The following is a 14,601-nucleotide window of genomic DNA, read 5'->3' as shown; positions in this document are numbered from 1 at the left end:
AGGGTTGGTATTCTGCCATGGACTGGCGTCAGGAAGGGAAAATGACAGTAAATATTTTATATAATTTTCAGTTTTCCTGACGCCAACCTGGCAGCATACATAAATAATGAGCTAAGCAGGGAGGGCTAAAAACGTCTAATCAAACTTCATTACATTGGACATGGAAGGCTGGACCGTCATTCCGGCAAAGACCGTTGATGTACGGAGAACGGGGGAGGTTGCTCTAGCTTTCCGTTTATAGACGGACACGGGTTCTGTGGGCGGATATCGGGGCGGAGCTATATCACATGTATGCCGCCATGTTGGTGTCAGGAAAAAAAGTTCTAGAAGTGAGAATTCTTCTCATCACATGTTGGGTCTCCAGGACAGAAAGTAAAGGGAAATCCCCCGAAGGGGACCGACCATAAGAAATACCGGAATGTAACGCATCTCCTAATCAAGCTTTAGCTATTTAAATAAGACTTTTCCGACCAATCACATGTGGCAGACTTTTCCTACAATGTTACTTTGCTGCCCCCAGTTCCGGCTTGTTTTGGGTCTCTAGTCACCCCCCCCCCCCCTGGTGTCCAATCACAGCTACATAAAAGAGAGGCGGAGGGTCAGGGAAGCCATGTGCTTTATTGATGGTCAGCAGCGGAGCTGCCTTCTATATACAGGTGAATGGACATAGAATATATACAAAACAGCAAAAAATACCTATATAGAATATGTGCGGATAACAGGTTGTGATATGAAGGGTGTGGCGTCGTCTCTACAGGAGGTTTCACATATGTCAGGGATTAAACACAGAACAATATCTCACCTCAACAATCTTCATATCACTCTTTAAATAAAATAAAAAAAGGAAACACTATGTGAACAAGTAGCATTTATTGGGGTACCCGGGGCAGAGCCGGCGTACGGGGCACATGTAGGTATCCAGCGGTTGTTGCTGCATCCTGTCTTCACAATCATTTGGTATTGGTTTGTGGACACCTGAACATCACACCTTCACTATATGACCAGATCTTTGTGGACCCCCCTCCATGATGGAGTTCAGGGGTCTCCAGTGAGGGGTCCCGGTAATCCTCCATCATACAAAGACATTGTAGACAATTGTGATCTTCCAACCTTGTGGTAACAGTTTGGTGAAGACCCCTTTTCTGTTCCACCATGACTGTACCCCCCCCCACCTTTGGAATGAGCTGTACCACTGACTGCAAGCTGGGTCTTTTTTTTTGTTGGCACCCAATGTGTCTGCCAGGTTTTCGGATCCATTATGTCACGTACACGCGAGCCGAATTTCCGTCGGAAAAATCTTGGATGGTTTGTCTGACGGAATTCCGCTCAAGCTTGGCTTGCATACACACGGGTCACACAAAAGTTCTCTGAACTTTCAACCGTCAAGAATGTGGTGATGGACAACACTACGCCGAGCCAAGAAAATGACGCTCCGAATTGTTTCCGAGCATGCGTAGGAATTTTGCGTGTTGAGCTTTTGGTCCGAAAATGCGACCGCGTGTATGTTCCATCGGACCAAAAGCTCTCATCAGACTTTTGCTGGCGGAATTTCAGCTCGTGTGTTACGGGGCATTAGTTCCCGACCGCAAAAATTCTCACAGATACATTCCAAAATCTTATGTAAAGTCTTCCCAGAAGAGTGGAGTATATTATAGAGGAGGAAACTCCATAATGATGGCCATGACTTTGTGAGTTCCTTAACATCAGACCTAGATGGACTTGTTGGACATCCCATTCCAAAGGTTTGGCCATATGGCAAAATAATGCACATGACTGTGCCCTAGCTCCATAAAAACATGGTTTGACCAGTTTGGTGTGGAGGAACTTGAGTGTCCTGCACAGGGCCCTGACCTCATACCTACCGAACACCCTTGGGATGAATTGGAACACCAATGGAATGCCAGGTCTTTTTCCTGGTGTCCAACGTGGGCCCCAACATGTGAGCCAAGTCTTCCCATCCAACATCAGTACCTGACCTCACAAATGGGCAACAGTTCCCACAGACACCTCCAAAATATTGTGGAAAGACTTCCCAGAAGAGTGGAGGATATTATAGAGAGGGCAACTCCATAATGATGGCCATGGCTTTGGAATTGGATGTTCAACAAGTACATCTACGTTTGATGTTAAGGAACCCAGAAAGATTTGGCCATATGGCTGATATAGGTGTGATGGTCGGGTGTTCACAAATGTTTGCCCATCCAGTGTCTCTCATTGCACTTTGTAGCGTGAGGAATATAGCACCACAAGATTTATATAGCTGGAGGTATATTTCTGTATTGACTTTACATTATAAACAGTGGCAAGAAAAAGTATGTGAACCCATTGGAATTACCAGGTTTTCTGCAGTAATTTGCCATAAAATGTGATCTGATCCTTATCTACTGTATATCACAACAGACACAATGTGCTGATGACACACAATTCTAATTTCTTGTGTCTTTATTAAGCACACCCAGAAAACCAATTAATTCCACGGGGTTCACATACTTTCTTGCCACTGTATCCTTTGAGGTATATGGCTCAGGATTTATATACTGAGGTATATAATTATATTTTGAGGTATATCCGTGTGTTGAGGTATACATTGACAGTAGCTTCTAGTCCACACTGTTGGGTCCATTCAACATCCCACTGATCTTGCTGAGAAGTGGGCAGAAGCTTGTTGGGGGAACTCCTCCATTGGGGACTGAGGTCCAGGTCTTCCGGCGTATAAAGTCTCTTATATACAAGTCAGTATATTGTAGATACAAAATGTATTTGTTCCATCCTCCAGGACACATCACTCCTCAACTCCACCTGGCCGCCGTCTCTATCGCCCTTCCACAGGAATTCTTCATCCTGAAGTTGTCACATTATAAACCCCTCCATCCAAAATATCCCACAACCTCATAAGTAAGACACCCCGAGGAATCCCCTCTCGTTCACTCCAACATTCTCAGGATTCTTTTCTTCTGTATTTCTTCTGTATATCTATTTAGTGAAGACTACATTTCAAGGCTAGAACCTGCTCTACTGAGACAATACAGAGCACATCATGGCCTGATACAACATGACACAAGTCCATCCTACCAACCCTACCGATACAACATGGCACAGGCCAAGTCCATCCTCACCAACCCTCCCGATACAACATGACACAAGTCCATCCTACCAACCCTACCGATACAACATGGCACAGGCCAAGTCCATCCTCACCAACCCTCCCGATACAACATGACACAAGTCCATCCTACCAACCCTCCCGATACAAAATGACACAAGTCCATCCTACCAACCCTACCGATACAACATGACACAAGTCCATCCTACCAACCCTCCTGATACAACATGACACAGGCCAAGTCCATCCTCACCAACCCTCCTGATACAACATGACACAGGCCAAGTCCATCCTCACCAACCCTCCTGCTACAACATGACACAAGTCCATCCTACCAACCCTCCTGATACAACATGACACAAGCCAAGTCCATCCTCACCAACCCTCCCGATACAACATGGCACAGGCCAAGTCCATCCTCACCAACCCTCCCGATACAACATGACACAAGTCCATCCTCACCAACCCTCCTGATACAACATGGCACAGGCCAAGTCCATCCACACCAACCCTCCTGATACAACATGACACAAGTCCATCCTCACCAACCCTCCTGATACAACATGGCACAGGCCAAGTCCATCCACATCAACCCTCCCGATACAACATTATACAGTCCAAGTCTATCCTCACCAACCCTCCTGATACAACATGGCACAGGCCAAGTCCATCCTCACCAACCCTCCTGATACAACATGACACAAGTCCATCCTCACCAACCCTCCTGATACAACATGGCACAGGCCAAGTCCATCCACATCAACCCTCCCGATACAACATTATACAGTCCAAGTCTATCCTCACCAACCCTCCTGATACAAAATGACACAGGCCACGTCCATTCGCACCAACCCACCTGATACGACATGACACAGGCTAAGCCCTTGTACACACGGTGGGAGAATCCGTCGGAATGTGTCCTATCGGACCGTGTCGTCGGATAATCCGACTGTGTGTGGTCTGCATCGGACTGATTCCGTCGGAATCTCCGTCGGACCCAATTTTCCAACATGTTGGAAATATTTCCCGACCAACTGGGCCGATCGGACATACTCCGATCATGTGTAGAGAATGTTGATCGGACAAAGTGCCACGCATTCTCAGATCAAATTCCTACATCAAAGCTATTGGCTACTAGCCTGAACGTAGTCCCATCGTAACAAAATTACGTCATCACGTTCTGAAAGATCGGATTTTTCGCCAACTTTGTCCGACCGTGTGTATGCAACAGTTTCGGACAAGATCCGACGGACAAAATTCGACGGGCAAAATCCGACGGATTTGGTTGTGGAAATCTCCGACCGTGTGTAAAGGGGCTAAGACCATTCTCACCAACCTGCCTGATACAGCATGACATAGGCCAACACCATCCTCGCTAACTTGCCTGATATAACATGACACAGGCCAAGACCATCCTCACCAACCCTTCTGATACAACATGACACAAGCCAAGTCCATCCTCACCAGCCCTCCTGATAACACATGACACAGGCCACGACCATCCTCACCAACCCTCCTGATAACACATGACACAGGCCACGACCATCCTCACCAACCCTCCTGATAACACATGACACAGGCCACGACCATCCTCACCAGCCCTCCTGATAACACATGACACAAGCCAAGTCCATCCTCACCAACCCTCCTGATAACACATGACACAGGCCACGACCATCCTCACCAACCCTCCTGATAACACATGACACAGGCCACGACCATCCTCACCAGCCCTCCTGATAACACATGACACAAGCCAAGTCCATCCTCACCAACCCTCCTGATAACACATGACACAGGCCACGACCATCCTCACCAACCCTCCTGATAACACATGACACAGGCCACGACCATCCTCACCAGCCCTCCTGATAACACATGACACAAGCCAAGTCCATCCTCACCAACCCTCCTGATAACACATGACACAGGCCACGACCATCCTCACCAACCCTCCTGATAACACATGACACAGGCCACGACCATCCTCACCAACCCTCCTGATAACACATGACACAGGCCACGACCATCCTCACCAGCCTACCCGATACAACATGACACAGACAAAGTCCTTCCACACCAACCCGCTTGATCCAACATGACACACGCCCAGGCCATCCTCCCTAGTCCCCCATTTAACATGACACAGGCCAAAACCATCTTAACCAACCCACCTGATACAACATGACACAGACCAAGTCCATCCACACCTCCAATGTAACCTTATAATGGAGATCTTTATGCCACCGCAGTACGCAACCAATTTGATTTCCTGAGAATGTGGAGCTTTTAAACAATGGCTGAAAGTACAAGAGACCATCACCAAGTCAGAAAGAGGAGAAACCGACTAAGTCAGGAGAACTGTAAACACCAGAATACAACTTAGACAGAGTAGACAACATAAAATATATATAGTGGACGCGGTGCCTGGGCGGTGAACATAGTATGAAGCCTGCGACGTGGACATAGCATCATGCCTGCGAGTTGGACAAAGCAAGACGCCTGCAAGGTGGACATAGCACGACCTTTGCGGGGTAGACATAGCACGACGCTGGCGAAGTGGACATAGCACCAGGCCTGCCAGGTGGACATAGCACCAGGCCTGCCAGGTGGACATAGCACCAGGCCTGCCAGGTGGACATAGCACCAGGCCTGCCAGGTGGACATAGCACCAGGCCTGCGAGGTGGACATAGCACCAGGCCTGCCAGGTGGACATAGCACCAGGCCTGCCAGGTGGACATAGCTTGATGCCTAGACAGTGAACAGCACACTTGTATTGAGTTAAACTTACTGGTTAAGCTTGAGGGACATGTCTATTTAAATCTAACTATGCAACCCACCATCTAAAAAAAGAAATCAATGTCCTTGTAGTTAGAAGATTGTCCAGGAATGCACTGCGTGCCAACATGGGGAGACACTGGACTGACCTCCTGCACTCATAGCACAGAAAACCACAGTGACAAGTTCTCACCAATAAACTGCCTCGTATGGTCGGGATATCGCAGCTCTCCATTTACATATAAAGAAACGCTCTTGAAGTAGCCACATTACAAATAGACAATCTATTCTAAACTTGTTTCTCATCTTCATCTATCAGTAATGGAGGTGACCTCTGACCCCGTGCAGCAGATACAGAAGAGGTCACATATACCAGTACCAATGTATCTTCTGTTATTGTTTTCCCACGTCTTCCAGTTATCAGATATAGGACTATTGAAATGTAAAGGTTACAGTCTGAAAAACGATGCTATTTAAGTTGTTTTTATGTAGAGGAAAAGCCCAGTCCTGGGCAGACAGCATTGGGTATGATTACTGTACAGAGGGAAGGCGAGAGGACAGGTGTGCTCGGCTGATCCTCCCACGAGAACATTGACCTGTATGGCAGGAGATGGAGATCTACCATTCAGAAATCAGAATATTTCACACAATTTTGAGATCTTGTGTGTTGTCTGAATGGCACGACCACTATTAGTCCTACAAAAGAATTCGACAGTAATGTAATGGCCCTTCATCGCCTAATACCAGTGGTGGACCAATGGTCAGGCCATACTCTTCTACTGCAGTCTAATACTAGTGGTGGACCAACGCTCAGGCCATACTCTTCTACTGCAGTCTAATACTAATGGTGGGCCGATGCTCAGGCCATACTCTTCTATTGAGTCTAATACTAGTGGCGGGCCGATGCTCAGGCCATACTCTTCTATTGAGTCTAATACTAGTGGTGGGCCGATGCTCAGGCCATACTCTTCTATTGAGTCTAATACTAGTGGCGGGCCGATGCTCAGGCCATACTCTTCTACCGTAGTCTAATACTAGTGGTGGGCCAATGGTCAGGCCATACTCTTCTACTGCAGTCTAATACTAGTAGTGGGCCGACGCTCAGGCCCCCCTCTTCTACTGCAATCTAATACTAGTGGTGGACCAACGCTCAGGCCATACTCTTCTATTGAGTCTAATACTAGTGGTGGGCCGATGCTCAGGCCATACTCTTCTACTGCAGTCTAATACTAGTGGTGGGCCAATGGTCAGGCCATACTCTTCTACTGCAGTCTAATACTAGTGGCGGGCCGATGCTCAGGCCATACTCTTCTATTGAGTCTAATACTAGTGGCGGGCCGATGCTCAGGCCATACTCTTCTACCGTAGTCTAATACTAGTGGTGGGCCAATGGTCAGGCCATACTCTTCTACTGCAGTCTAATACTAGTGGTGGGCCGACGCTCAGGCCCCCCTCTTCTACTGCAATCTAATACTAGTGGTGGACCAACGCTCAGGCCATACTCTTCTATTGAGTCTAATACTAGTGGTGGGCCGATGCTCAGGCCATACTCTTCTACTGCAATCTAATACTAGTGGTGGACCAATGGTCAGGCCATACTCTTCTACTGCAGTCTTATACTAGTGGTGGGCCGATGCTCAGGCCATACTCTTCTATTGAGTCTAATACTAGTGGTGGGCCGATGCTCAGGCCATACTCTTCTATTGAGTCTAATACTAGTGGTGGGCCGATGCTCAGGCCATACTCTTCTATTGAGTCTAATACTAGTGGTGGGCCGATGCTCAGGCCATACTCTTCTATTGAGTCTAATACTAGTGGTGGGCCGATGCTCAGGCCATACTCTTCTATTGAGTCTAATACTAGTGGCGGGCCGATGCTCAGGCCATACTCTTCTACCGTAGTCTAATACTAGTGGTGGGCCAATGGTCAGGCCATACTCTTCTACTGCAGTCTAATACTAGTAGTGGGCCGACGCTCAGGCCCCCCTCTTCTACTGCAATCTAATACTAGTGGTGGACCAACGCTCAGGCCATACTCTTCTATTGAGTCTAATACTAGTGGTGGGCCGATGCTCAGGCCATACTCTTCTACTGCAGTCTAATACTAGTGGTGGGCCAATGGTCAGGCCATACTCTTCTACTGCAGTCTAATACTAGTGGCGGGCCGATGCTCAGGCCATACTCTTCTATTGAGTCTAATACTAGTGGCGGGCCGATGCTCAGGCCATACTCTTCTACCGTAGTCTAATACTAGTGGTGGGCCAATGGTCAGGCCATACTCTTCTACTGCAGTCTAATACTAGTGGTGGGCCGACGCTCAGGCCCCCCTCTTCTACTGCAATCTAATACTAGTGGTGGACCAACGCTCAGGCCATACTCTTCTATTGAGTCTAATACTAGTGGTGGGCCGATGCTCAGGCCATACTCTTCTACTGCAATCTAATACTAGTGGTGGACCAATGGTCAGGCCATACTCTTCTACTGCAGTCTTATACTAGTGGTGGGCCGATGCTCAGGCCATACTCTTCTATTGAGTCTAATACTAGTGGTGGGCCGATGCTCAGGCCATACTCTTCTATTGAGTCTAATACTAGTGGTGGGCCGATGCTCAGGCCATACTCTTCTATTGAGTCTAATACTAGTGGTGGGCCGATGCTCAGGCCATACTCTTCTATGCAGTCTAATGGAAAACACATTCCATGATTTTAATATAAAAAACAAAAAACAAACGCATGGCTCCTAGGTGTGACTGGTTCCTGAATTCGCTATCTGCCCCCCTCACTTTCTATACCTGGCATGAAAAGTCACACAAAGCTGTGTATTGATCAGAATCTGCCACTTAGCACATGGACAGTTGGTGTTCAGTTCTCATTTATTGAAAATCATGGACAACATTTTGCATGTAAGAGATATAAAAGAAAAGCACATTGGTGGTCACTGCTCGGGGGGTGGCGGCTTCCATAACTGGAATAAGTAGACAGAAGCTGAGTGCACAAAAGCAATGAAGGCAAGTGTGTGATGGAGAGGGAGGGATCTGCCAGCGGTGGAAAGCCGAATGGTTTTTATTGGCTGTCTGAAATCATATGATATCACAGGTGGGGCGGGCCCAGGCAGCATAAGCGTCCAATCAGATTAAGGGAGAGTCTTGATTAGATAAGTTGAAGGGTGAAGAGACAGACAGAAGTCATGGAGGAGGGCATTCCAGCATGCAAACACATCTTTGGGGTTACGGCACACGACCTGGAGGAACTTCCACAGAGAATGGTGCCAACCAAAGCCTAGAACCCAAGGAAAGCCTAGGAGAGACGCTGGGGAGATCAGCCACTGGACATGCAAGCAGGAATGAGAGTGGAGGAGATTTAGCACCATGCAAGTGAGGTGGAGGATGGAGGGGTCTAATGGTGACTCTTTCACCAACCTTGAACATGGAGTGTCGCATTGCCCTCGTCCATGTCAAACATGTTGGAGCCGGTGCAGATGTAAATGCCGGCGTCCTCAGGCTGCGCATTACGGATGGTCAGGATCCCGTTAAAGTCCATCGCTCTCTCTGGGAGCTTTCCATTAGGCTGACGGGTCCACACCAATGTGTAGGCTGGAGACTGGAGGAGAGAGAGGAGAACAATGGTTGGTTATGGATAACACAAGATTTACAGGAAAGGCCACAGATACCTACAGGTAGGTCTCTAGCCTTTGATCTCAGCCTCTCGTCTCTAGGGTCTGACCCCCGATCTCAGCCTTTTACCTCCGGCCTCTAATTTCTAGCCTCTCACCTCTGGTCCCTAGCCTCAGGCCTCTTATCCCAGCCTCTTTTCTCTAACCTCAGGCCTCTTATCCCAGCCTCTTGTCTCTGGCCACTGATCTCTAGCCTCTAATTTCTAGCCTCTCGTCTTAGACCCCTGATCTCTATTGTCTGACCCCTGATCTCAGCATTCCACCTCTGGACCTTGATCTCTCGCCTCTGATCTCAGCCTCTCGCCTCTGATCTCAGCCTCTCGCCTCTGATCTCAGCCTCTCGCCTCTGATCTCAGCCTCTCGCCTCAGATCTCAGCCTCTCGCCTCTGATCTCAGCCTCTCGCCTCTGATCTCAGCCTCTCGCCTCTGATCTCAGCCTCTCGCCTCAGATCTCAGCCTCTCGCCTCTGATCTCAGCCTCTCGCCTCAGATCTCAGCCTCTCGCCTCTGATCTCAGCCTCTCCCCTCTGAACTCAGCCTCTCGCCTCTGAACTCAGCCTCTCGCCTCTGAACTCAGCCTCTCGCCTCTGATCTCAGCCTCTCACCTCTGATCTCAGCCTCTCACCTCTGATCTCAGCCTCTCACCTCTGATCTCAGCCTCTCACCTCTAATCTCAGCCTCTCCCCTCTGAACTCAGCCTCTCGCCTCTGATCTCAGCCTCTCGCCTCTGATCTCAGCCTCTCCCCTCTGAACTCAGCCTCTCGCCTCTGAACTCAGCCTCTCGCCTCTGAACTCAGCCTCTCGCCTCTGATCTCAGCCTCTCACCTCTGATCTCAGCCTCTCACCTCTGATCTCAGCCTCTCACCTCTGATCTCAGCCTCTCACCTCTGATCTCAGCCTCTCACCTCTAATCTCAGCCTCTCCCCTCTGAACTCAGCCTCTCGCCTCTGAACTCAGCCTCTCGCCTCTGATCTCAGCCTCTCGCCTCTGATCTCAGCCTCTCGCCTCTGATCTCAGCCTCTCGCCTCTGATCTCAGCCTCTCGCCTCTGATCTCAGCCTCTCGCCTCTGAACTCAGCCTCTCACCTCTGATCTCAGCCTCTCACCTCTGATCTCAGCCTCTCACCTCTGATCTCAGCCTCTCACCTCTGATCTCAGCCTCTCACCTCTGATCTCAGCCTCTCACCTCTGAACTCAGCCTCTCGCCTCTGATCTCAGCCTCTCGCCTCTGATCTCAGCCTCTCGCCTCTGATCTCAGCCTCTCGCCTCTGATCTCAGCCTCTCGCCTCTGATCTCAGCCTCTCGCCTCTGATCTCAGCCTCTCGCCTCTGATCTCAGCCTCTCGCCTCTGATCTCAGCCTCTCACCTCTGATCTCAGCCTCTCACCTCTGATCTCAGCCTCTCACCTCTGATCTCAGCCTCTCACCTCTGATCTCAGCCTCTCACCTCTGGCCTCAGCCTCTCACCTCTGGCCTCAGCCTCTCACCTCTGATCTCAGCCTCTCATCTCTGATCTCAGCCTCTCACCTCTGGCCTCAGCCTCTCACCTCTGATCTCAGCCTCTCGCTGGATGTAAAAAAAGTTTTGATGATCCTAACCCCTTCTCACACCATGACCCCCCCCCCCCCCACGCTTCTCTGGTAGGTCAGATATATTAGTTGCTGATTATTTGGATGGGGCCTCCTAATTGGACACTTGAGTCTACCAATATTGGTGCAGATAGACAGCTGACGCCCACAGTGATGGCTGGAACCAATCAGGGTGGTTATTGGTCATGTGATCACAGGCTCTTGGTCATATTAAAGCTCATTAAGAACAAAATGTTCCTCCAAATTTACTTTGATCACAAATGAATGTCACTTTTTTTTTTGACAAACATGACATTTCCTTTGCTCCCGTACATTATTACAAACCCTTCACCTTGTAGTTATAGGAACTTTCGTTTTTATTGGTACAAAAAATTCTGATCAGTACAAACAAAATTGTCCTTTTTTTTAGAAATCCAATAGATTCAGGGTGGTATAAATAGCTCACGGTATACAGAAAAGTTATTTTTACAGCTGAAGTGTTACCCCCTCCCCCCCGGACTGATAGACATGGCCTTCCAATGTGAAATATATGGAGCCTGAGCTCTTCCCCAGGACCCCTGCTGGAAGGTATGGGCTTTACACTGGCCCTATAAAAAGCCTTTATAAGACCAGCAGCATCATACACTGAATTGTCTAATCCTGATCCATTATGTGGCACTTTTATTCCCCCATCACCCTGGACCGTGTAATGGCGTTGTCCTGTGTTTGGTACATTTTATCATTAAAATGCTGAAAACGAAAAAAGGGGGGGGGGGAAACGTGACACATACTTACATCTACAAAATGTTAAACCTGCCCTGGCCAAGAATGGGTTAAACCTTCCGGAAACTAAGCTGTTAAACTAAACCAGCCATTCTCAACTAGGGTTCCTCCAGAGGTTGCTAGGGGTTCTTCCAGAGGTTGCTAGGGGTTCCTCCAGAGGTTGCTAGGGGTTCTTCCAGAGGTTTTCTAGGGGTTCCTCCAGAGGTTGCTAGGGGTTCTTCCAGAGGTTGTTAGGGGTTCTTCCAGAGGTTTTCTAGGGGTTCCTCCAGAGGTTGCTAGGGGTTCTTCCAGAGGTTGCTAGGGGTTCTTCCAGAGGTTTCTAGGGGTTCCTCCAGAGGTTTGCTAGGGGTTCCTCCAGAGGTTGCTAGGGGTTCCTCCAGAGGTTTGCTAGGGGTTCCTCCAGAGGTTTGCTAGGGGTTCCTCCAGAGGTTGCTAGGGGTTCCTCCAGAGGTTTGCTAGGGGTTCCTCCAGAGGTTTGCTAGGGGTTCCTCCAGAGGTTTGCTAGGGGTTCCTTCAGAGGTTGCTAGGGGTTTCTCCAGAGGTTGCTAGGGGTTCCTCCAGAGGTTTGCTAGGGGTTCCTCCAGAGGTTTGCTAGGGGTTCCTCCAGAGGTTTGCTAGGGGTTCCTCCAGAGGTTGCTAGGGGTTCCTCCAGAGGTTGCTAGGGGTTCCTCCAGAGGTTGCTAGGCATTCCTTGAGCTGTGGCTGATGAACCACCTATTTGATGGTGCCTACAGAGTTCAAGGTTCAGCACCACATAGCAAAGCCAACAGCACAACACCAAATCACTTTTTATCTGTCTTTAAGGGTGGAATTCTGAGCACCATTTTAAGGGGAACATTCTTCCTATTGACCACCAGTATAAGGGGCGTTGTTCTATTAAGCCCTGTTGAATTGGTTTTAGTAAGGGTTCCTCGAGACCTAAAAATTATTTTTGGGGTTCCTCTAGGGCAGTGATGGCTAACCTTGGCACCCCAGATGTTTTGGAACTACATTTCCCATGATGTTAATGCACTCTGAAGTGTACTGGAGCATCATGGGAAATGTAGTTTTCGAAGCATCTGGGGTGCCAAGGTTCGCCATCACTGCTCTAGGGTTAAAAGGTTGAGAAAGCCTGAACTAAACATTCAATGCGCCCCATGGCACTCACCACACTCTTTGCGGTGCATATGAAGGTGACGTCAGATCCCTGGCGTACGCTCTGAACCCGCTGCTCCTCCACGGTGACGGTGATGGGTCTGGTGTGGGAGCCTGCTGTAAGAATGAGAATATTTCCACATTTCAGATCCACAGATCTCAACAACCACAGAGATCACTACCCATTACAGCTCCAGGCAGGGTGGGGCCCTCAGGGAGTCTCCCTGAGTTCTGCTGATGTGGGGGGGATTATATAGAAAGAATGGCTGAGACATGACAGTGAAGAGATAATGGGGGAGGGGGGGGGTTCAGGGTTTAGGGGATACATAATACATATACAGAGGATACAATGTAACAGAGCAGTTTGTGGGATACTGGAGATGGAAATCAGACAAACCTCAATATCCTGCAGGTGGAGAAGAGTCCCGGGAGACGGCAGCGTAATACAAAGTATGGGTTAGGTATAGGACTGACATTTCTCTGCACAAGTTACCATTCATATATTTATGACATCATTCTGGAATATTCCACAGACTCCAATTTACACAAATTATATACAAGGATAAACCTTCATACAATCAGGGCCCACCACTCAACTCTTCGGTGTCCTATGTGCTTGATAGGGATCATGCTTATTTCATATTCCTTATTAAGGTTGGCCTCACAAATATCTAATAAAGCTTCTAATATTTTGGTTGTTCTGGGAACGTTTAGCTGACTCCATGGACAAGTCAGCCCTCTGTCCTTCAGGAACGGGCCTCCTTGGAAGGTCATATTGTTGCTTACATGGGGAGTTGGTCTTTTCCTTACATCCAAGTTCTATATTAGCACAGCCAAAGCTGGTCAGATTTCAGTCCCGTGTCCAGCGTTGCGTCATATATCATGCAAGCGTCTGGCCTGCTTACCGGGCCACGCCTTCATGGGGGACTCCGTGGTGAAACAGCATCTTTAGTTAAGTATTCTTGTTACATTTTCTTTAACTTTATCTGTATCTGTTATTACTTTTAATAAATGTTATACTTTTATGCATTTGTGCGATCTTTCTTTGCACATATCGAGCACAGCCCCAAAAACGTGACAAAGCAGCACCAAAATGTTCAATCCTAAAACATAGGCAATGGAAGCAAAAAGAGGGTTCTGGATGTCACTATAGAGAAGCCTTTCAATCATGGAACTCCGGGGCCCCTCCAGAGGTTGCCAAGAGGCTCCTTGAGCTGTGACTGGCCTGACTGATGGTGTCTGCACAGCCCTGGAGACAACCCCACTTGTCACACATGATACAAAATATATGTGACCAAAAAAAGCGGCAAAAAAGGCGAGGAAGGGGACTGTGCTTAAAGAGACAGGGCACAATTCTCTATAAGGACAGTCCCCTTCCCCACCTTTTTTGCCGCTTTTTTTGGTCACATATATTTTGTATCATGTGCATTTAGACGTCCTATATCCAATATATATATATATATTTTTTTTTTACAGACCGATACTGGCTAGAGGTGCCATTATCAATTTTTACAATTCCTTGATTCATTCGTCATGGAAATTGGGTCCCTCCATTTGTCTTATGGC

General features: G+C 48.3%; 1 protein-coding gene across 20 annotated transcripts in view; it reads right to left on the bottom strand.

Annotated features, from left to right (window-relative positions):
* Positions 1-14,601, bottom strand: part of HSPG2 (heparan sulfate proteoglycan 2) — a gene marked incomplete at its 3' end in the record, with an annotated part of 222,752 nt that overhangs the window by 36,095 nt on the left and 172,056 nt on the right. For all 20 annotated transcript variants that reach the window (XM_077455956.1, XM_077455958.1, XM_077455973.1 and 17 more), the window contains 2 exon segments: positions 9,300-9,480; positions 13,049-13,152. In XM_077455956.1, coding sequence (XP_077312082.1) covers positions 9,300-9,480; positions 13,049-13,152 — 285 coding nt within the window.

The sequence above is a fragment of the Lithobates pipiens genome, unplaced genomic scaffold (assembly GCF_037356315.1).
Source record: "Lithobates pipiens isolate NorthernLeopardFrog02 unplaced genomic scaffold, aLitPip1_a1.2 Scaffold_27, whole genome shotgun sequence".
Lineage (NCBI taxonomy): Eukaryota > Metazoa > Chordata > Amphibia > Anura > Ranidae > Lithobates > Lithobates pipiens.
This window is presented reverse-complemented; position numbering and strand designations above follow the sequence as displayed.